The sequence below is a fragment of the Calonectris borealis genome, chromosome 15 (assembly GCF_964195595.1).
Source record: "Calonectris borealis chromosome 15, bCalBor7.hap1.2, whole genome shotgun sequence".
In the NCBI taxonomy this organism is placed as follows: Eukaryota; Metazoa; Chordata; class Aves; order Procellariiformes; family Procellariidae; genus Calonectris; species Calonectris borealis.
In genome coordinates, this window is record NC_134326.1 from 14,606,435 (window position 1) to 14,629,784 (window position 23,350).

The window sequence follows — 23,350 nt, forward strand, 5'->3', positions numbered from 1 at the left end:
GGCGGGGCGGTGAATTGGGCGGCGCCATGTCGTGGGCGGGCCCGGCGCTGAGGGGCCTGTGGGCCCCGGCGTCTCGTCCTGGAGCGCGGCGGGAGGTGCCGGCGCTGTCGCCATTTTCTCAGCGCGGTGCCGGGTGCTGCGGGCAGGGCAGCGGGCGCCGGTTCCCCGGGAGGATCCGAGCGCGGTGGGGGGAGCTTTCAACCCTCTGCCTGCCAAGCCTCGGTGCCTCAAAAGTTACCCCTACGCTTAGCGGTGTCACCGCAGCAACGGCTGTGTCGTTTAAACGCCCACAAAGACCAGGCCCCGTGGGGCCGGCGGCGAGCGCGGGCAATGGGGCCCGAGGAGCCGCCGGCCCCCGCGGCCCTGCCCACAACCGACATGGCCGCCGCCGCCTCCCTTCGCGGGCACGTGAGGACGCGCAGCGCTCTCGCGGGAGGCCGCGCCGCCGTTGCTAGGCGCAGGGGGGCGCGCGGGCGGCTCTCGCGAGAGCGGCGGGAGGTGGAGGGGGGCGGGGCTGGCGGCGGCGGCGATGGCGGACGGGGCGGGTAGCAACGGGGACGCCGCGGGGCTGCCGGTGGGCAAGGAGGCAGGTGAGGAGCCGGGGGGCGAGGAGGGGGGGCGGCCGGGCCCCGTGAGGTGCAGCGCGGCCTGGCTCGGGCTGCTGACGCCCCGGTTGTTCCCCCGCAGTGGACCGCCTGATCCGGGAGAACGGGCACATCTTCACCGAGGCCCAGTGCAAGGTGTGCAGCGCCCTGCTCATCTCCGAGTCCCAGAGGCTGGCCCACTACCAGGTAGGGAGCGGGGAGCCGTCGCCGCCCGCCCCCCGCCGCCGGGCGCCGCGGGGTGCTGAGCAGCGGGGCGGGCGGGTTTCTCTCTGCTTTCTCCAGAGCAAGAAGCACGCCAACAAGGTGAGGCGGTACCTGTCCATCCACGGCGGAGAGGAGCTCGCCCACGGGAAGAAGATGAGGCTGGATGTGAAACAGGTGAGAGGAGAGCATAGAGCCCTTCAGGCCTAAATACTGCCGAGCGGGACCTGCTGGGCTAAAGGCTGTTGTGTGGCGTGGGCGCCTTTATGAATAAATGAAGAAAACACTCTCGGAAAGGGCGTTGCGAGAACTGAAGAGCTCGATGGCAGGTGTGTCGCCAGGCCTTGTCTCAGCGAGCACAGTTCCTGCTGCCTTTCCCATTTAAACAGCCTCCGTGAGTACATCTTCCCCATTTAAAGAAGTGCACGTTGCCTTTTGTTGATAGTCTTGCTTGAAGGGACGGGGAAAAGTGAATAGGAGGGACAGCTTGTCAGGAATATCGTTGCGTAGCCTTTACTGTCACAGAGAGCACGTTGGGTTGACCGTCTACTGGAATTCTCTTTCCAGAGTGATCCTTTTTTTACTTATTTAGGTTTCTTCTGTCGGTAGCTGGAGCCTGTTGGTCAATAAAGGCACCACGTTCCACTTGGCCATCTGTCTGCCCCGTGACTCATTTGGGAAACAGATTCTACTTTTATGATTGCTTCAGCTTTAATCCCTAACTCTCCAGCATTTGTGGCGGGGGGGTGGGGGATAAAGGCGGATGCCTTCGCACATAGTGTTAGGCTTAGAAATGACTGCTGCTGCCTGCTTCGCTGGCATCGTGTTGCAGATGACCCAGCTGATAATGATGTTTATGTTACTCAGTTCACACCTTGCAGAGTAAAAGGCTGCCTGTTCCAATTCTGGCAGCCGCACACTTAACCTTGTCCTTAACCCATACAGGCCAGGGCTGCCCCTCTGCCTGGAGTGGTTCACTAACAGATTAAAAAAAGTAATCTGGTGCAAGAACACTCTTCAATGAAGGAGAGGATGACACTGCATCGTGGAAGTCCTACTCAGTCACACTTCTTCAACTGAACACCCAAATGTCTCTGATTACCTTGTTTTTTTAGACCCCCAAGCCTTAGTGTTTCTTCTTGTAACAAGAAGGTTGGATGAGGTGACCCTCCTAACCTCAGCCACTCTGCGATTCTGTGTGCACAGGACAGCAAGCAGGAAGGCAGCAGTGGGGAAGACAGGAACAAGTGTTGTCCCATCTGCAACATGACCTTTTCCTCTCCGGCTGTGGCAACATCTCACTACTTGGGCAAGACTCATGCCAAGAACATGAAGCAGCAGTCCCCCAAAGTGGAAGGTATGACTGTCTGCAGTGCCTTCGTGTTGTACCGAGGGGCTGTTCAAGCAATAAAAAAGTTGAGAGGTTCATTGGACCCCAAATGTAAGCTCTTGTGAGGATGCGCATACTCTTTACTGTGAAACAGAGTAAGCCAGCAGTGCACCTCCAGAGACATGATCTCTCTCAGCAACCTGCTTGGTGGGCTGGCGTTGGCTAAAAGTTGCGTGGTTTTTTGTTTTGCTTTGTTCGGGAGAAATGCAGCTTGCAGCAGCGTTGTACCCGTCCCTGTGTGCAGGGACCAGGACAGAGCTGCTCTTCAGGGAGCGTGATGTTAAGCTGCAAAAATGCCTGTTACAGGATACAATACTCGCTAAAAGCTTACAGGGACTGAAACAGTAAGCTAAAAGCTTACTGGTGAAACTCCCATACGGCAAATTCGTCAGGGCTGCTCAACGAGAGAGATGTAGCCTCTGAGGTTCAGGGACTTGTGAGCTGCAGATAGCTGGGGACTGGGAGAGTATAGCTGGGAAGCATCAGTGTGTGCTTGTCCTGACCTTGTGCTTTTCCCATGGCACCTGCCGTTGCTCTCGTGATGGGATACAGCCCACGTGGACCTCAGGTCTGACCGGTGCAGCTGTCCCACGTGTCCCATCCCTTCACTAGCAGATGGAAAGGCCCAATGGGTGGAGAGGGAGACCCTCTGTCAAGGGCGAGTAGGGGCAGCTGAGAGCCTGGGGTGCTGTAGCCGGTCAGGATGGAGGGAAAACGCAGCCTCTGGGTGCACCTGAGGATGGCAGCTTGTGCTAGCTCTGAGCTGGGGTCTTCCAGGCAGAAACTGTACGCCTCGGGGTGTCGTCATGGCTTTGCTAGGTTGTGCGTGCACAGCGACGCCACCTCTGAGGTCAGGGTGGCCCGTGGGATGTTTTTGTTCTTTGAAGACCTTGCTTTTGGGTGTGAGAAGAGCCTTCAGGAAGGGGTGGATGTACGCATGAGTGGTCTGGTGCGTACCTTCCGTTTCAGCATGAGAGGAGCTCTCTGGTCCTTATAAGGTTCCTCGCTCTGGTCTTTGGTGTAATAAGAGGGTGCACGTTTCTCCATCAGACAGGAGAGCTGCTTCTCTGTGTGGATTCACTCTGTCACACCTAGTCCCGTTCATGCTATATCTCAGGCAAGGCTCGTCATCACTTAGGTTCAGGATGAAGTGTTTCCAGAAACCCGCCTGCCTTTCCTGCACAGGGGCTTGTACTCGCATTCTAGCTGCCTCCCTCTTTCTTTTCCTGATAATAGCAGGTGGAAGCTCATTCCAGTGTCTTGAATACGGCCATGCTTATGTTAACTCCGCTAAGGAGAAGTATGCAAATCTGTTGGGTTTTTTTTAACCCTGAAAGTTTTTCTGGCCTACTCTTACTTGTCTTACCACATGCCTTTCAGTTCTGCAACATTAAAGGAAGAGGTAGGAGCAACGTGAATTTATCTAGACGTCTTACATTCTCTGTCTAGGTTTGGGTTTTAGGTGTGGTGGGTTTTGTTTTTTTTTTTTAATGTGGGTTTTGGGGAAATAAAATGTATGTTTTTTACCTCTGAGTTCTGTGACTGACCAAGAGTTTGGATTCACCCTACAGAAGCGGTGCCCCCACAGAAACATCCTGCTACCCTCCCCACCTCTACTGTGTCTTCTAACGAAGAGAACAAGGACATTACTGACCCAGACAAGTTCTGTAGCCTCTGCCATGCCACTTTCAACAACCCCCTTATGGCAAAACAGCATTATGTAGGCAAGAAGCACAGAAAGCAGGAGACCAAACACAAGCTGATGGCACACTATGGCCGAACCCCTGATGCACCGGCATCGTCCTTCATGGGTGAGTTCTCAGCAGGCAGGCTAATAAATAGTTGAAGATCAGGGTGGGAGCGCGACAGTGTGTGTCTGACAGGTCTTTGGACGAGAGAGTCCATGTGGAGGGAGCAGGGGAGAATTGCCCGTGATGGGGATCTTGATTATATGCCGTAAGATTGATTTGGTTGATGTTGTAACCCCCTGGCAGCAAGAGAGGTTTTAGACTGTAGCTACTTGTGACAAGCTTTGGGTTGTGTTTTGCAACGTTGTCTAATCGGGGACATGTCCTTTTTATTCTCTGTGCGGATAATCCAGGGATTTTGGCCAATACTGTTTCTAGCTAGGTGGACTGCATCCAAAATGGAAAGATGAAAGTGGCATTTGATGCTTAAAAAACATCTTCAGAGGGGACTAGCCAAAGGTGGAAGAAATAGGTTTAACTGCACCTGCTGCTTCAAAGCACATGAAAGCCAGAGAGATTTCTCCCTGAATGCCTTTCTGACTCTGTGTGGGCACTTCCATCTGATGCACTAATGCAACTCTCTCTGGAGCAAGCAGGAAAAACAAAAAAAAGAGCTATTAAGGAGGAACTTTAGGCAGACGGTTAAAACCCATTTGGTTTATGATCTGCTGCTTATGAGCACTTCTACGTGATGAAAGCCCTTGGAGTCCAGTGAAAGCATTAGGAGCTCCCAGTAAACTCCCTTGTTGCTCCCAGCAGCCTTCTGTTGGACCAAGTTTAGTACCTGCTGGATGCTTAAGGTAAATAATAAGCAGACAAATCATCTTAAAATCTTCTTCAAGGGCTTCTTCCTCTGTCGTAAAAACCCACACAAGCAGAAGATTAATTATTCTGATTCTTTGCAGGCCACCTTTAGATACCGGTAGCACTTAGGAGAAATGAGGCTCAATTATCCAAGTAATATTCTCTCCCACATTGCGTAGTCGTGTGAGAGATGGAAAAGGTGCTTGGTATCTAGCGTTACCCATCTGCTCTTTACCTAATTAGTGGAGCCTGACGAATGGTTCCTGTGTGACTCAGGCGCTGACAATGGCAGGAGCCCCAGCCCGGGCAGGCTGGGTAGGTGGGCAGTGCCCTTGCCTGCGTGAGTGATGTCTCCTGTGAAGTGCCGGCAGAACCGGAGTACCTACAAGCACATCTCCATGGCACTTAAACTGTTCAGGCAAGGTTTCGGAGCCTGGGCTGTAATCGAGGGCTGCTCGGATGTGATGGGCTGCAGTCAGGGATATTTTCTCCTGCTCTCTTTGCCCGTCTCCGTGTGGTAACAGCCATACCTGTCCCTAAACTTCTCTCTGCTGGGATCTGGCTGGCAGCAGGTAAAGATGTGTTCTTCGCAGTGCAATACCAAAGTGTATGTCTGCTTAAAGTTCCTCTAGGAATCACCCGTTTGGGGTGCAGGAGTGCAGTTTAGACAGCTTTGTGCGCACACCTGTTTGCCAGATTTGCAACAGAGAGATCTTGACCTCGATCGTGCTGGGAGGCAGACGTGAGGGCTGTAACTGCTCCTCTGGCCTTTCCCACCCAGGTCCAGCTCTGTTTTGAGAGTTGAATGGCCCACTAGAGTCTGAAATCTCTCTGAGGTGCAGCAGCCATGTGGGGAAATGTCTGCTACATCATGTGTTGTGCTTCTCACTGAGTGATTACGCTGCTCTGCACCCAGAGGGAGAGTCTCCTTTTTCACCTTAAGGAAATGTTTTCTTTGTGAGACTCCCAGGCAGAGCCCTTCCCCAACGAACCAAAATTCAGGAGTGCTTAATTGACTTGAGGACAACTGCCAGGATTTTCCTCTGTTAGAGACTCCTATGCTGAGCTGTGCTGCCATGCTTGCCTGTTTGGTATCTGTGACCTCCCGAACTTTCATTCCAGCTGGAGTTGTCATGTTACACAAAACCATTGATCTGTCTAGTACAACTATTGTTGGAAACTTTTTTTTTTTTTGCAGTTAACTGATATGCTGACTGTAACCAAACTGCTTGAGGATAGAGCTTAATATGATCAGTTGGCACCTCAGCAGGGCTTAGCAGAATGCTGCATTGTGGAACTGGACATTGTGTGTAATCTTCTCTGGCTGCTTTTTTTTATTGAAACACATCAAGCTTACAAATAAAGTATCTCCCTCATTTTCTGTTACGAGATGTACAGATCGGGAGAAGTGGGAGTTTGGGAGAGAAATGGAGTTGCAAAGGCAGTATAGCATCATTTGTTGTCCTAATGCTGAGACTTTTTACTATGTCTGTTATTGTGAACTGTTTATAGGAAATGCGTCTTTGTTTTTATAGATGAACAAACCCATGTTCTGACCAGGAAAACTTTTCTGGCTTAGTGATTTCCTTGCAGTGACTGGCTGATACATGGTGGGGTAGTGGGATTCTGCGACCTCCGCGCCTGGTCAGGCTATTGACTTGCTATTTGTCTTTGTTTAGCGGTTATTTAACACATCAAGTGATTGATTATCTCACTTGTTTCTACCTCAGGCACCAAGTTGTTGGCTAGCTGTGTGTGCTAACATTGATGTCTGTTTCAGCTGGGAAGGGGTACCCCTGCAGCACATGTAACATAGTACTGAACTCCATAGAGCAGTACCAAGCTCACATCAGTGGCTTCAAACACAAGAATCAGTAAGTAACGTTCTTGACTAAGTGTGTTTCCAGCCTGACTGTTCAAATCGATGGCTTAAATGTAACTTAAAATGTAGTTTTGAATGCGTACTTCCAGCTGACTTGCAAGCGGAACAACAGGGTTTGAGCAAGCTTGCTGGGTTTGTCCTGAAGCCGACTCGCTTCAGCAGCTCCCTCTGCAGACAGCTCCGGGATGCTGCTGAAGTAGAAGTGCCCTGCAGTTGCTTTTGGTTCTTGATGGTTCAGCACAGTGTGGACCTTCGCAGTGAGCGCGTCCAGCCTGACACCATTAAACACCGTTTCTCTAACAACTGAGATTTTAATTTAATTAAAGACTGGCTCAGTGGAGATCTGCTTGCCATTCTAATCTCTCTTGGGGTTGCTTGTCTTAAAATTTGGCATGTAGTCAGCACGCTCCAGAAACCTAGACTATATTCCTGAACTCGCTCTCACAGCTGGTGAGTTAAATAATGGCATCCCCTGCATATATTATTAATCCAAAAAATTTAGGCTGCCAGATGATTAACACCAAAAATACTTGGTAATATTAATACTTGGACACTGTCAAAGTTCAGATCTCTAATTTCAAAGCCTTTGCTAAAAGAGGATCAGTAATGAGCCTGGGTCGGTTCGAGAGCTTCTTACAAGAAAGACGTATTAGGAAACCCTACCTGAAGTGAGGACAGACTCCTAGCCAAATTTCCCAGAGAGGACAGGAGGAAAACTGGGATCTCTTGTTGCCTGTCTGTGGAATAACAGTCCCATGGTCCTTTGGCTCTCTGGAGTACTTGATTGGAAGACACATGCTCCATCTGTCATCCCAGGAAAGTTTTGGCTCTTGAACGGCACAACCAGATCAGTGACTAGCAAGTATCCCGTTCTAGATAGATAACACTGAGGATGTTCCCAAACACAGGCATAAATGTTCCCTTTAAGGACATGGATGTTGTCCGAGCTTTTGCCACCATACAACTCCCTTTCAGAAAGCTGCTTCTGGATTCAGCCGTTCAGTCCTGTTCCAGGCCAGCTTCTGCAGTCTGAAGAGAGCCAGGATACTTGCTTTGTAATGGAAGCTCTTTAACAGTCCTTGAGCTGTGCAATAGCTAATTCTGCCACGCTAAAGCTGTCTGTTTACACACACGCACGGAGGGCAAGGATGCACTTGGAAGCTTTTCTGGCAAGTTGTTGACTTGGCTACAGTAGGCTGTTGCTCCACTGACAGCCATGCCTGCTGAGCAGTGATTGCAGCTGGCAGATTTCAGAGCACTTCTGACTTTTTTTCCCTCTCTTCCTCTCACTCCCTTCGATGTCCAGGATGCCAGGAGCAGTGCCGGTTGTCGGACCGTTCCCGCCACAGCAGTATGTCCGGGAAGAGTCAACTGCCCCAGGAGGCTACAGTTACTTCAGCCAAGACTTCTAGAGCAAGTTGCAGCACTGTTCTTGGAGTTGTTGGTGGCCCAAGAACGCACATCCTTTGCCAGCCCACAATGGTTTCATTATCCCTCTGGATAAGCAAAGCCCTACCCTCCTGTATGCACCCGTTGAGCAAAACGGGGACTGAATCTGTCAGAAAAAGGATCCAGCTGGAAGAGACTTGCTAGACAGCAAATACTTCACTCCCTTAGAGTAGTTTTCATTGTGTAATTGCTTCCTGTGAAGGTGGGTGCGGTGTGAGAGGAAGTGTGTATCTGGTATAAGGAGGGTTTGGCAACAGGCTGGTAGTGGCCACCTCCTCCCTCACCAGAGCAAATAACGGATTCTTGCACCTGGAGGTGCTCAGAGGTGGCTTTTGCTGGAGGAGAACTCCTAGACTGTAGGGAGCAGCGCTTATGCAGCGTGAATGGGACATTATGCTGGTTCCCTGGCTTTGTACAGGTCTAAAACAGGGAATAACCAGAATGGCATCTCTTCCCGCATCTCCTCCGGTCAGGTTTGTGTGCAGAATTTCATGAGCCACTGGTTACCATCAGAGCCTTTCGCAGTACCGCAGCCGTTGGTTCTGGAGCTGGGTTGTTTGGGTCTGTCTAACAAGTAGTTACAACTTCTGGTGTGCAAACTGCTGCTGGTGGGAGTGGAGGGCTGCGAGAGGGGTTAGAGCTCCTCAGCCCTCTGCTCTGAGGATTTCCACGTGGAAGGAAGTAACTGTTTAGCCTGGTTTCCTATGGAAACAGGTGTATGTGATCATTCACCGTGTGTGTCTTTACCCCCTGTGACTTAAACCAATCTCAGCCAAACTTGGCAGCGGTGGAGACCTCCCAGATCTGAACGCAATCAGCAGAGGAAAGTAGAGCAGGGTGAGTTCATCTCTAATTCTGTCGGGGTCTGCATGGAAGTGCAGCATTTTCCCTACTGCCACCAAAATACTCTGGGGAAGGAGGGTTTTAAGGGAAAAGAGAGGGAATAAATCTAGGTGCAGCAGAAAACTGTAGTATAACTTGGTCAAATCGTTAGCTGACTAAAAAGATACAAATCCTTTGGAAACCTGCTTTCATTAGTCCTTCATTAGACACTACTTGCCCAACCCCTCTCTTTAAAGTTCTTACACATTTGTACCGTCCTGGAAAAAGGATGTTCTATTTTTCAAGCCCGGAAATAAGACTGATGGTCTCTTCATGGTGCTAATGTACTAGATCTGTTAGAAAAGGCCCCAGAAGGAAGGGCAGGCATCTGAGACTGCTGTGTGTTTTGGATGAGTTCTTTAGATGTTTTGCCTTAAGCTAAGGCATTGCCTGCTCTCTGCTAGCCCACCGCAAGAGCCATGTGCATTGGGCTGGCCTCATGTTCAGTGCCAGTGCTCCGAGTCAGGCACCCCACGGCTTTATCTCAGCACCAGTGCCTCCGTGGAGCTGAGACTTTGCTAGTCCATGGCAAACGTCCTGCTGTTTTTCTTCCATGGGGCAGAAGGATGCGGATCTGGCCCCTCCAAGGACTTCCCTGGCTGGTGGGGCTCCGTGGGGCTGGCAGGAGCATGGGTGACAGCCACGGGCTGAGACAAGCTGCTGCCTTGCGTTGTGTGGCCCCAGCAGCTGCTGGAGGGTGATCTGGGGCCCTTGACTCCCAGTGTTGTGTGCCAGGAGAGCAGCTGATGCCTTCACAGGGCCGAGAGCCGGGCTGTAGAGGCAATTCCAAAATCTGGTGTGCGCACTGGTCAGGTTAAGCAAGGAGACTGAGAGCCGGTTGCTAATCTCGGTGCTTGGAGTGAGTGCCTTCCCTTTCCCACTCCAGGCTGTGCATGAGCTTTGTTTTTCTTCACCCTGCACAGAATCTGCCATCTTCCCTTAGGACAGGCTCCTGCTGGTCTGGGTTTGCCTTCCTAATGTTTTCCAGTCTTGCTCCACTGCTAAGGTCTGACCTTAGTCTCCTGCTACAGAGGGAGTCCTTTTAAACCTTGCGAGCTGATCAACGAGCAGAAAATTGCGATGAACTGAAGGAAGCGTTATGCGCCTGGTAGCCCTGGATGGCCTCCAACTCCGATCTCTGCTGCTTAGCTCTGGTCCCGCTGTACCAGGGCAGGTGTCCGCTAGATGTGCTATGCATCGACACCAAGAGGGATCCATTTCCAGCACTGCCCAGTCCGGTGTGTCACTCCTGTCTGTGTACTGACAGTTTTGCCTTCCCCTGTACACAGTGTTTATGTATCTGCTGTTTCCCTAAGGTGAAGCTCTCCAAATAGAGTGTTTATTACTACTTCTGGGTGCTGTCTCTGTGCTAGAGCCCTTCCTGGGATTTTGCCATACTTCAAAGCAAAGAACAGGATGCAGACACCTTTGAAATATTTGGGAGAGGCGGGAGGCTTGTGTTCCCATCTGCCCTCCTCGAGGCCCTGCTGTCATCCCGCGGCACCCTGAGATCCAGACAAGGCTGGTAAGTGCCTTCCTCTGTGCCGCTCTGGCAAGTCAGCGAGGCCTTGGGCACGCCGCGGTCACCAAAGGGGAGACGGGACAGTCTGGGCTGGGAGACTGCTGGCACTTCTGCAAGATGTTGTGCAGCTTGTGCCGAAAACATCTGTGACTGCCGCAGGATGCTGGGCTGTTCCCTGGCACTGTCGTGGCAGCACAGGAGCAGCGTGGTGGCCAACGTGCTCTGCTGCCGTCCGTTCGAGGGCAGCTTGCTCGCTGGGGCGGGCTCGGGTGCCTGGGGTGGGCTGTTCCGCTCCTCCGTGGGCAGGGCTGCGGCAGAGTGCAGGGGACCGGTGTCCCCAGGAGCAGTGCAGGGCCTTGTGCTGGCACAGAGGGTGGCACTACCATCGGCCCTGTGGGTAGTGCCAGGAGGGACGGGCTGCATCCACCTCCCGTGGTGCACGGCTGTGCCAGGGCAGCGTGCCTACCACTGCCAGCCTGTCCCTCGCTGACCCCTTCCCTTCCTCGCCGCAGGGCTGTACCGTGTCTGGCAGCTTCCTGCCCTTCCGTGGGTGCAGGCGCTCCCCGGAGCAGGTGCAGGGGAGGAGGTGGCGGCCACGGGGCTGGCTGTACCCCTGGTACGTCCCCTTCCCCAGCGGCAGGATGCCTGGCAGCAGCCGTGCCAGGACAGCCACAAGCAGGTGGCCCTGCCAGCCGTGCTGGGGGCTGCAGTGCCCCTGGTGGGTCTGTGCTGGCCCCATTCCCATGCTCCAAGGAAGGACCAGGTGAGTGCCAAAATCACTGCTGTCCCCAGCTGGCTGCCCGTCCCGCTGCTGGACTGCTCTTGGGGGGGGGCCAGCACCCATGGGCACCCCCAGGCGCGACGGGAGGGGAGCTGGAGCCTGGCTGTGGGGCCAGAGCCACCTACCTGCCGGGGGAGGCAGAGGACGGAGTGTGGCCCTTGTCCCCAGGCTGCGCCCCGGTGCTTGGCGTGCTGCTGGCCCAGTGCCCCTGCCGGCTGCGGCCAGGGCTGCCCAGTCCTGCTCCTCCCTGCCGGGGCCTCTGTGGGCAGCACCTCGCCGGGCCGGGGCTCTGGCTGCCTGCGCCGGGCCGAGCCCCAGTGCCTTCCGGGCTGGCAGGCACGGCGCAGGGCACGGAGCCACCCGCCAGCCACGTCCCCCACGGAAGCGCCGCCGTCCCCTGCCCGTGCCGCAGCCAGCTCCATGGAGCCTGCTGGTCTGAGGAGCCGGCTGCTCCTCCAGCAGTGCGTGGGGCTGGGCCCCGGGTCCCCCCCTCAGCCGGGGGGAGCACAGCCCCGGCCGCAGCCCCAACCGCTGCCATCCCTTGTGGCCCCGCTGGCTCCAGCGAGTAAATCAGGTGCAGATGTGGAGGCAAGGCCGGGCGCCTGCTTGCGATTAGGGGCTGGGAGCATCGGGGTGGCCCTGTTTCTGCCTCGCAGCCCCCTGCCATGGCTGCATTGCTCCCAGGAGAAGCCCCCGATGTCCTGCGGGGGGACAGGGCTGGCGGGCAAAGCTCCTGCTTGCTCAGTCCCCACATGGGCACCATTGTGCCCAGCCCAGTGCATGGCGTTTGCCATGTCCCCAAGGGGAGCAGCGCCCGTCCTGGCACCGTGCACCCTGTTCCCTGTACCAGTTGCAGCCCCAGTGCTACCCAGCACAGCCGGGACGGGCGGCAGGGCTGCAGCAGGGATGAAGCAGGGATGAAGCATGGCGCTGCCTGCTCTGTGCTGGCAGGCCAGCCCCGACCCCACATGCTCCCAGCTCGGCCCTTGGTGCCCGCATCTAAGTGCTCCTGTGCCATGGGGGGGCTTGGCCTGAGCCCGGGGCCCCGGTGTCCCCGTCCTGCAGCCCCTGTGCCGGGCCCCATGTTCTCAGCTCCCCGGAGGGAGCAGCAGGTTCATGTTTGCCAAGTTCTGCCTGGTTAAACCTTAACCGGGCCGGGTTGCTCCATCGGTCCCTCCCTGCCGGAGATAAGGATGGGCAGGCAAGACCGGGATCTGGCGGGGCAGCGTGCCCCGAGCCCAGCTGCTCGCCTCCGGCGCAGGACCTGGCTCCTGTGGAGCATCCTGCCCGGCCTGGGGCGGGCTGCCTGCCCCTCCAGCTCGGCCCCTGCCCGCCTCGGCAGGTCTCCGCTGATACAAGGGCAGCGGGTCATGGCCGGGGCTGGAAGCCGGCATGTGTCAAGGCCGGCGGGGCTGGATGGAGCCAGGAGCCCTTGTACTGGGGCAGCCCAGGACCTCTGTGCTCTGGGGCTGGCCTGCTCCTTCGGTGCTGGGGGGTTCCCATCACCCCAGCACGTGGCATGAGCTTGATCAGCCTCAGCCCCCAGCCCCCGTGCACATACAGGGTACAGGGGCCGGGGAGCCTGCGCCCCAAACAACAGCCGTTCAGGGGAGGCCAAGAGAAACTTCCAGGAGGAAAGAGCCCCCCGGGCTCCAGCCCCCCCAGGAGCCACCGTGCCGCACGCACTCACGCTGGCCGCAGGTGCCACCACAGCAGGAGCGGCGGCGAGCGCTGGGGCCAGGCACAAGGGGCGGCTGTGTTCCCACAGCCCCGGCTGCCTTCCAAGAGCAATATTGTTGGCACCAGGCAGGCTCCCTGCGCCGGCAGCGCATACACGGGCCTTTCATGAGGGGAGCAGGGATGATTTACTGCCTGGGGGAAGGGGCAGGAGGATGGAGTCCCAGCACGCCGGCCCAGGCGCGCCCAGCCCCGTGCGTGCTCGCTGCCGCGGGGCCCCGCACACGTAAGCGAGACCGAGGGTCTGGCCAGGGGGTCACTTCTCCTCAGTTGGGCATGGGGCAGAGCGGGTCCCCCTGCCTCATCTGCACCGTGCCAGCCCACTCGCTGCCCTGTGCAGGGCCCTGGGGATGCACTCCCTCCCTGGGCACCCCGCTACGAATGAGCTCCCATCCTCTGTGGCTCGGCGGCTGGGGGGGACACATGTCCCATGTGGTGCCGCAGCTGATGGAAGCAGCCCGCAGGGCTGGGGGGGACAGGGGCAGCAAAGGAGGGTGCTGGGGCAGGGGTGCACCCGCAGCGTGGGGCGCCGGCACTGGCACAATCTCCCCTTGTTCAGCTGCTGGCGTAGTGGAGGCCGTGGTGGTGCTGCCGGCAGCGGGTGGCAGGCGGTGGGGCTGCGCTGCCATGAAGGGCTTTTTGTTTGCCGTCAGTTGCTGTTATAAATCAAGGCAGGCAGCCCGACCCCCGGCCCAGCGCTGCCCCTCGGCAGGGAGGGGACCAGCTCCCAGTCGCCTGCAGCACAGCCCCACTGTGCCCCAGCCTGCGCCCGGCATCGCCCTGGCCTGGCAGGGATGCTTGGTGTGGCACAGGGTGAGGTGCCAGCACTGGTCTCCTTGGTCCCCATAGTCCCACCGTACCCAGCACTGGGGGACCTGACCTGGGTACTGGGAGTCTCTCCATGCCCATCCCACGCTGTGGCTCCCATGGGCTCCCCTGAGTCCCAGCTCTCCCCCAGCATTCCCGGCGCTGGGAACAACCTTTTCTCCCTGGTTTTAATTTGGTTTCGGTTCGAATCGAGCTGAACCCAACATTTTTCTGTGCTTCCGGCACGCTGCGAGCTCTGCAGGGGCGGCTGCTGCTCCGTGAAATTGATGTTCTCGTCCGCTTCACGCGCCTGCAGGAATGAACAGCTGCCGGGGGCTGCTGGCCCCGGGGACTGCTCCGTGCACCCCTGGGCCCCAGGGAAGGATCAGCACCCCAGGGTGGGGACCAGCACCCCAGGTGGGGAGCAGCATGGGGTGCACGGTACTATGGGATATCGTAGCACCAATCAGCCCTTGCAGTGAAACCGTGTTGTGCTGGAAGTTGCTGGTTTCACACACCAGAGCAGCATGGACAAAGCTATGCGCTGGCCTTGGCGGTGTGGCCCTGCGGGGGGTGACAGTGACAGCCACATCCTGCTCATACAGCCTCAGGATCCATGCCAAGCATGGGCAAGGCTGCATGCGAGGCTCACCACGGCCCCGGCAGGTCTTGCTGTAAAGCAGAAGGATGGCGAAGCAGACAGCAATGCAGCGAGGGAGAACAAGCTCTTGGGCCAGATCCTGACCATGTGCTGGGGTCATCCTTTGTCCCCTCTTACTGGCAGCGGGATGCTCAGGGGAAGATGTGCCTGGGGACCATGCCGGCTCGGAGGGTCTGAGGCCAGGTCCGTGCCCAGGGGTCCTGTGTGGGCAGGCGGGCACCGGGGCCTGGGCATGGTGGGGTCTGCCCGCCCCAGTGCAGGCAGCAGCTCGGGGAAAGCGAAGGCGAAGTGTTTATGGGTCAGATTAGGGCCACTCCAACCCTGGCTTGCGGCCTCGCGGTGTTTTACGATGCTCCGTTATGGGCTCCTAATGAGGGTCACAGCCACTTTATGGCACCGGCAGCGATAACGCTGCAACTAATTGCAGCACAATTAACGAGCGGGCTGCCGGGCACCCAGCAACGCGCAGCACCCAGCCTGGGCCAGGGCCACCCACTGGGGTGGGTGCTGCTGCCGTGGAGCCTTTGGCATCTCTGGTGCTGGATGCGTCCCTGCTCCCGGCTATCAGGGTGCCACAGGGGGAAGAGGGGATAGAGGCCACCCCCTGCCCGATGTGCTGCTCCGGGCGTGGCGCCCCAACATGTGGGGTCTGCCCGGGGGGCGGTGGAGGGGCGCAGCCCCGGGTGCTCCGCAGCCCCACGCGTTCCCCACCCGCGGGGCGATGCTGCGACGGTGGGGCCGTGCCGGGGGGTGCCGCCCCCCCCCCCCCCCCCCCACTCGGCGGCGGGTCGGTTTGCAAAGGCGCCGGCGGAGCGGGGCCGGTTGCAGCAGCCGCGGTCCGGGGCCGGTCCCCCCCCGCCCCCCCAGCGCTCCGGGCGGGGCGGGCGGCGCCGCTGTAACCCGAGCGCGCCCCTACAAAGTGCCCGCGCCCGCCGCGGCGGCGGCAGAGCGGGGCCGGAGCGAGCCGGCGGCCGGAGCCAGCCCCAGCCCCAGCCCGGAGCCGTCCCGAGCCCTGCCCGCCATGGGGCCGCGGTGCGGGGCGCGGCGGCGCTGAGCCCGCCGGCCCCCGGACTTTGCCCGGGCCCTCCCCGCGCTGCCCGGGCGGCTCCGCCGAGGGAGCCCGTAACCGCCGGTAACGCCGCCGCCCGCGACCCCCGCCCTCGGGACGACCCCCCCCCTCCGCCCCGGGACATCCCCTCGCGGGACACCACCCCCCCACGCCCCGGGACCCCCTCCCTGGGATCCCCCTCACCCCGGGACCCCCCCAGCCCCTGCAGACCCCCGTGCCCCGTTAACCTCTCCCAGCGCCCTGGCCAGGCTGCGGCTGGCTGGAGGGGTCGGGTCCCTGCACCCAAGCGGGATCCTCCCCACCCCCCCCCGTACCCTCTCCCCCCCTGAGCCGTCGAGGGAGGGGAGGGGGCTGGAAGAGGTTTCACCCTGCTCAGGGCCCCCCCTGCTCTGCCTCCCCTCCATGCGCACCCACCCTCGGCGTGCCCTGGGGACCCGCACCACTGCCCCACGGTGCCCCCGGGACCAGCTACTCCCTCCCTGCCGGCGGGTCCCTGCCTGACCGGGGCAGCGCGTGGGAGGGAGCTGCCTGCCCGGCTCCGCTCACCCCGGCCCTGCCTGTCTCGCAGGGTGGGAGCCGCCACGCCGGAGGGGGCTGGAAGATGCGGCCCCTCTTGCAGGTCCTGGTGGGGCTGCTGCTGGCGGCTGCTGCCCAGGGCAGTGCGATGGAGCCAGGTACGGCTGCGGGGGGGGGGCAAAACGGGGCTTGGGGGCGGTGGGGTGGGGGTCCTGCTTTGTGAATGCTTTCCCATATCCCCAACAGGGCAGCGAGCCCCTGGGGCTGGCGGTGCCGGGTGCTGGCCCCGGACACGCAGCCCCACGGCTCTGACTGCGGGGCTGGGCTGGGCGGAGCTGGGGGCACCCGTCCGGCTGGGGCACGGCACGGGGGGGCCAGCGTCTCCATCACTGGGCGAGGAGGTGTGGAGGCTGGAAGGAGCAGGGTGGCTCCGGACGGGCTGTCCCTGCGCTGCGGGGGCTCAGCTTGCTCCGTGGACGTGCGCGGCAGAGCGGGGTGGCGTGAACGCTGTGGGCTGTGGCGGTTGTGTGCAGCTCGGTGGCAGAGTGCAAACGCCTTAGAGGTGCAGGCGGTCCGTGCCTCTCGGTGGTGGGTACGGGAGAAGCACATGTCCCAGGGGAGCAGAGGCCCACCTACCCCACATTCCCCTCTGTGATGGCCACGCAGAGGGCTGGGGACGCACGTCTGTGTCCCCCCCCCACAGACAGGCAGTTCAGGCTGTAGTGGGTATTGCTGAGCTGGCGGTTGGGTTGTTTCTGTGCACACGCCTGCACATGTGCACACGCCTGCTGCCAGCCATCGGCAGGCAGGGCACCGCTGCCCAGCCTGGGCATCACTGGGGTGAGCCAGGGCTGGGGGTCCTGGCTGTGCTTGGGGCATGTGGAGGTCCGACGGCGGGTGGCCAGTAGGGTGTGGTGCCCTTGTTTGGTGCTGCGTTCGGTGAGGCAGGACAGGCTCGGGCACTCTGCGCCACTGGGAGTGGCCCCTGCGGAAGGACGGTGGCATGTGTGGCCTTGGATAGGGACACGCTGCTGGGGAAGCCATGTCCTTGCGCCCTAGGGCAGAGTCCAGCCCTCGCCTGCCTCTGGGGCAGCGGAGCCGGGCACTGGGCCGTGCCACTCTGCACCAGGGTGGATGTGTGGCAGGGTCCTGCTGTTGGGGAGGGGTGAGCACAGGGCCGGGCACTCAGCGTCTCTCCAGAGCTGTTCGAGAGCCCGCTGCTGGAGTCGGAAGAAGAACATCTCCTGCTGGACCCGGGCAATGCATTGAAGTTATACTGTGACGCCAATCAGAGCGGTGCCAGCGTGGTCTGGTACAAGGAGTCCCGGCCACTCGTCTCGGGGGGTCGTATCCGTCTCCGGCAGAGCCTGCTGGAGATCTCGGAGGTGGCCTATGAGGACTCAGGGCTCTACGTGTGCCGGGCAAGGGGGACTGGGGAGATCCTGCGCAACTTCACCATCTCCGTCATGGGTAGGAGCCCTGGCAGTGCCCAGCTCCCCTCTGGGGCAGCAAGGCAGCCGCTTCCCACCTGGCCCTGCAGGCAGGGATGTCCCTCTCAACCCATCTTCCCTTGCAGACTCACTGGCATCAGGTGATGACGATGAAGACAGTGATGGGGACAGTCCCCACGGAGACCGAAATGAGGAGCCTGTCTATGTGCACAGAGGTCAGTGCCACCCCAGGCAGGAGAGGGCAGCTGGAGCAGCCCCAGAAGCACGGCGCCCTGCCTGTCCCCAGACGAGACCGTTCGTGGCAGGACCTCACGTGGGGCATGGCTGCCTCCTGCTCACAGCATGAGCGGCTGGGAGCAGCTCCGGCAACCTCCGTGCTGCCCCTTGGCCCCCTCCCACTGTACATCCCATGTCTCCCCAGCTCCTTACTGGACTCACCCGCACCGGATGGACAAGAAGCTGTACGCAGTCCCCGCGGGGAACACGGTGAAGTTTCGCTGCCCGGCCTCGGGCAGCCCCAGCCCCAGCATCCGCTGGTTCAAGAACGGGCGCGAGTTCCGGGGGGAGCACCGCATCGGGGGCATCCGGGTAAGGGCCAGGGCCCCCTGCTGTAGCCTCCCCTCCTGGGGTCTGACTCCCCCATCACACCTCGCTGCCTTACCTCCCCCCTCTGCAGCTCCGGCACCAGCACTGGAGCCTGGTGATGGAGAGCGTGGTGCCCTCCGACCGTGGCAACTACACCTGCCTGGTGGAGAACAGGTTTGGCAGCATCCGCTACAGCTATCTCCTGGACGTGCTGGGTGAGGGCTCCTCGGCGTGGCGCTGGTCCTGGTTCCCCACTCCCCCCATGCCTGGCAGAGGGATCAGGGTCATGGGGAAGGGGGCAGAGGAGCCTCCGCACATCCCTCGTACCCAAGGGACGTGGGGATGGAGACCAGGCGTGGGGTGCACTGGTCTGCTGTAGGGCTGGGGAAGGGCTCTCCGTGGGTTCTCAGCGGGCAGAGGGAGGCCCCTGCTCTGGGCCACTGTGTCGGTGACACCGCTCTGCTCTCTGCACAGAGAGGTCCCCGCACAGGCCCATCTTGCAGGCTGGGCTGCCCGCCAACACCACGGCCCTGGTGGGCAGTGACGTGGAGTTCTTCTGCAAGGTCTACAGCGATGCCCAGCCCCACATCCAGTGGCTGAAGCACATCGAGGTGAACGGCAGCAGCTATGGTCCCGACGGGGTCCCCTACGTGCAAGTGCTCAAGGTAACAAGGGCTGGAAGCACCCAGGTCCCAGACGCCCACCCCAAAGTGGTGACGTTGGTGCACAGAGCCCCCCGAGGAGGAGGAGGGATGCTGACCATCCATCCCTCTACCTGGCAGACTGCAGACATCAACAGCTCCGAGGTGGAGGTGCTGTACCTGCGCAACGTCTCCGTGGAGGATGCTGGCGAGTACACCTGCCTGGCAGGGAACTCCATTGGCCTCTCCTACCAGTCTGCCTGGCTCACCGTGCTGCCGGGTAGGGCTGGGGGTCCTGGGGTGGGAGCTGGGACCCCCGGCACGCAGGGACCATGGCTTAGGCTGACTCATTCGCTCCCTCCAGAAGAGGAGCTGGTGCGGGAAGCCGAAGCCCCCGAGACCAAGTACACGGACATCATCATCTATACGTCGGGCTCGCTGGCCGTGGCCATGGCCGCCATCATCGTGGTGCTGTGCCGGATGCAGACTCAGTCGAGCAAGCAGCCCCTGGAGCCCATGGCGGTCCACAAGCTCTCCAAATTCCCGCTCATCCGACAGGTGGGTGCCAAGCTGGAGCCCTGGGGGGGCGGGGGGACCTTGACGACTGACTGGCTCCAAGAGTGCCACCTGTGCCCGTCACACCTTACCCTTTTTCCAGCCTTGGGGCTGCCCTCCCCACTGCCTCCTGCGGCTCCCTCGCCCCGTTGCTCCGAGTGAGGGTCTCTCTGCAGCACCATTGGGTCTGTTTGGCCCCGGAGCATGGGACGGGATGGCTGAAGTCCCCTGGGCTCTCTCTGCAGTTCTCCCTGGACTCCAGCTCCTCCGGGAAGTCCAGCACATCCTTGATGCGCGTCACTCGTCTCTCCTCCAGCTGCGCCCCGATGCTGGCTGGGGTCATGGAGCTGGACCTGCCTCTCGATGCCAAGTGGGAGTTCCCCCGAGACAAGTACGGTGCCGGGCAGCGTGGGGCAGGTCTGGGTCTGGGGGCTGCTCTCCCCAGCCACCCCCGGGGACAGCAGCACGTGGGTGACAGATGGGGAGGTCTCCAGCCATCACCAGACACCTCAGCACTGCCGTACCCCAGGGTGCTGGGACTCAGCTTGGACCAGAGAGGGGCAGCCACGCCGCCTCTGCCCCTCGGGGTCCGGCCATGTGGAGGCGGGGAGCGGGGCCATCCCTGCGATCCCTCACGGTTCTGCCCATCCCTGCCAGGCTGGTGCTGGGCAAGCCCCTGGGGGAAGGCTGCTTTGGCCAGGTGGTGCGGGCAGAGGCTTATGGCATCGACAGAGACCGGCCAGACAGAGCCGTCACTGTGGCTGTGAAAATGCTGAAAGGTAACGGTTCCCCTGCCAGTGTCCCAGGCACAGAAGTGGCATCAGTGCCAGGCTGTGGTGGCACCCTAGCTGGCATGGTGACACAGCCCTCCTTCCCCAGACAATGCCACGGACAAGGACCTGGCTGACCTCATATCCGAGATGGAGATGATGAAGCTCATGGACAAGCACAAGAACATCATCAACCTCCTGGGAGTCTGCACGCAGGACGGTGAGGGGCAGGGCTCGGGCAGGGCGTGGGCATGGAGCGGGAGCAGGGATGGGGCCGTTGGGGACAGTGGCAGGCAGGACACTGGGGTGGGACAGGGCAGGGCAGGGGCTGAGCGGAGTGGACGCCCTTCCCAGGGCCGCTGTACGTGATCGTGGAGTTTGCTGCGAAGGGCAACCTGCGCGAGTACCTCCGCGCCCGCCGCCCCCCGACACCTGACTACGCTTTTGACGTCACGGCGATGCCCGAGGAGCAGCTCTCTTTCAAGGACCTGGTCTCCTGCGTCTACCAGGTGGCCCGTGGCATGGAGTACCTGGAGTCCAAACGGGTAGGGCTGGCACAGCCCGCGTGGGCTGCCTGTGCTCAGCACAGCCCGGGGGGGTGCAAGGTGGTGATGGAGGAGCTGTGTCCCCCCACTGTCCCCTCTCTGAGTGGGGAGAGGGAGCCCAGCTCCTTCCCCCGGGCTGCCCAGAACCTCCCGGCCACATCCAGCAAAGCTCAGGGCAGTATCTCCCCAAAAATGTGGGGGTTAAAGCCTGACCCACCTCCTGGGCGTCCCCACCCACCACTGCCGCCTGTCACTGCAGCCAGCCCGCTGGCAGGGTGGCCCCGCCACTGTAGAGGTGCCAGGGGATCCGTGGGAGGGGAGTGGTGGCTCTGGGTGTGGGGAGGGGACACACAGAGTTGCAGCTGCCATCTCACACCCCCCACGGGTGACGCTCTCCCCCGGCAGTGCATCCACCGTGACCTGGCTGCCCGCAACGTGCTGGTCACGGCAGAGAGCGTGATGAAAATCGCCGACTTTGGCTTGGCCAGGGACGTCCACGACATCGACTACTACAAGAAAACCAGCAACGTGAGTGGTGGGGGCTGGGAGAGCCGGGGGGGGGACAACAGGGACCCCTGGCTGGGGCTGAGCAAGGGATTTGCTCCCATAGGGTCGCTTGCCAGTGAAGTGGATGGCACCTGAGGCCCTGTTCGACCGCGTCTACACCCACCAGAGCGATGTGTGAGTCCCGGGGCTGCTGGGGCGGAGGATGCAGCGCCAGGGGGTTCTGCACAAACTGGAGAGTCCATGGGTAGGACGGGGGTATGCCCCGGGGACAGCAGCAGCAGGGCACTTCTTCCCCAGGGGTGATGCTCTACCTTCTCCCATGGCACCGCAGGGTGCAGCGGGGTGAGCCCAGGGCCCCACCTGCCCGGGGAGGGTCCTAGGACGTGGCTGACCCCCCCCTTTGCCACACATGATCCCAGGTGGTCCTTCGGGATCCTGATGTGGGAGATCTTCACGCTGGGGGGCTCTCCCTACCCCGGCATCCCCGTCGAGGAGCTCTTCAAGCTGCTGAAGGAGGGGCACCGCATGGACCGGCCGTCCAACTGCACCCACGAGCTGTGAGTACCGGCCAGGCGGGGCGGGCAGAGGGCACGGCGAGACCCCGCTAACACCCCTCGCCCCCCCCCAGGTACATGCTGATGCGGGAGTGCTGGCACGCCGTGCCCTCGCAGCGCCCCACCTTCAAGCAGCTCGTGGAAGGGCTGGACAAGATCCTGGCAGCGGTTTCGGAGGAGGTGAGCGGCGGAAAGTCTGGCAGGTGGTGGGGCGGACGGTGCGGGTGCTGACGGCACCGGCGCTGATGGCACCGTCTCTGCCTGCAGTACCTGGACCTCTCCATGCCCTTCGAGCAGTACTCGCCCTCCTGTGAGGACACCGCCAGCTCCTGCTCCTCCGACGACTCCGTCTTCACCCACGACCCGCTGCCGCTGGCTCCCCGCCTCTTCTCCTACCCCAGCGTGAGGACTTAAGGGCGGGCAGGGAAGGGCAATGCCGAGGGCACCTCTGCTCTCATGGTGAGCGGGTTTGGGTTCCCGCAGGTTCCCTGCTTTGCCCGGTGTGAGCGGTGGGCGGGCAGGGCCCCGAGCCGCAGTGCCGGGGCAGGGTGTCCCTCTGTCCGGGCTCCGTTTCGGCACTGAGCCTTCAGTCATGGCTGAGACCTGCCTGGCATCGCAGGGCAGCGGGAGCCAGAGTCTCTCCGGGCTGGGCACTGCCCGGGATGCCCATGGCATCGCCCAGGGAGCCGGGCTTTGGCCAGTGCTTTGGTGGAAGTGTCCCTGGGCGGGAGCCCCGCTGCCTGCCGGGCTCCCGCTGCCTCTGTACATAGCCATAGAGATGAATATTTATGTACGTGAAATATCAACCTGATAAATTATTTTTTTGGAATAGACCCCGGCGCAGTTTCTGGGCTGCTCCTGGGGGCGAAGGGCCCAGCCAAGCTGGGAAGGCGAGTTAGGGGCTGCCTCCTCACTGCCTCCTCGCCCCAGCCGGCGTGGGGGCCTGCGAGCGCTCCCGGGGGACGTGGAGGCAGTGCCACAGGTGCAGGAAGCGATGTCCCCACTCCCGCGCCTCCAGGCCCGCTCCGGCACAAAGCACCCTCGCATCTGTTCCCTATTAGCTGCTGCTGCGCTAAGCCACCGTGAACTCCGCTACCAGCATCGCCCTGAAACCGATCCCCCAACTGCCGCGGGCTCCCAGGCTGGGAAAGCGCTCTGGGGCCAGGCCCCGTGTGCTGGGGACCCCCCACAGCCCCCCCTGCCTGGGCCAGCCCTGGGACACCAGATAAAAGTGAGTTACAGGCTCTGCACTGCCTCCCCGGAGCCCCAGCACCACTGGGAGCATGGGTTGGGGGTCTCCAGCCCCAGGCCCTGCTCTCTGGTGCCTGCGTTGCCCCCCCTTGTCCAGCAGTGCCCGGCTCCGCTGGGAGCCTGGGCAGGGGGGGCTGCAGCTGTCTCGCCCCCTCCTGCCAGCCCGCTCCTGGGGTCTAGGGTTTCATCTAGGGCCGGGCTTTGCTGGCCGTTAGCCCCGGGATCTTGTTTCCTCCTCCAGCTCCCAGCTGCACTTGCAGCCCCCCAGCCTGGAAGCTGGTTCTCTGGCACAGCCTGCCCCAAACCAGCCCGAGGGGAGGGGGGCTGGCAGGCGATACGGAGCAGGACCTGAGCCTGGGGCAGCTGGAAAGGGGGTCTCCCGGTTCTGCCCGCTGCTGCGATGGCGCTGGGGTCCGGGCTCTCGAGGGATGCCCCTA

General features: G+C 60.6%; 1 protein-coding gene across 1 annotated transcript; it reads left to right on the plus strand.

Moving 5' to 3' along the window:
- Positions 1-9: 9 nt before the first annotated feature.
- Positions 10-22,468, plus strand: FGFR4 (fibroblast growth factor receptor 4). Its single transcript, XM_075164346.1, is given in 21 exon segments — positions 10-454; positions 457-791; positions 888-983; positions 2,013-2,163; positions 3,768-4,007; positions 17,255-17,524; positions 17,631-17,720; positions 17,927-18,093; positions 18,182-18,305; positions 18,565-18,755; positions 18,873-19,011; positions 19,096-19,289; positions 19,532-19,677; positions 19,944-20,065; positions 20,166-20,276; positions 20,411-20,601; positions 21,007-21,129; positions 21,212-21,282; positions 21,528-21,665; positions 21,737-21,842; positions 21,930-22,468. Coding segments are annotated over 21 exon segments (3,276 nt in total). The 5' UTR covers positions 10-330; the 3' UTR covers positions 22,077-22,468.
- The last annotated feature ends 882 nt before the right edge of the window (positions 22,469-23,350 follow it).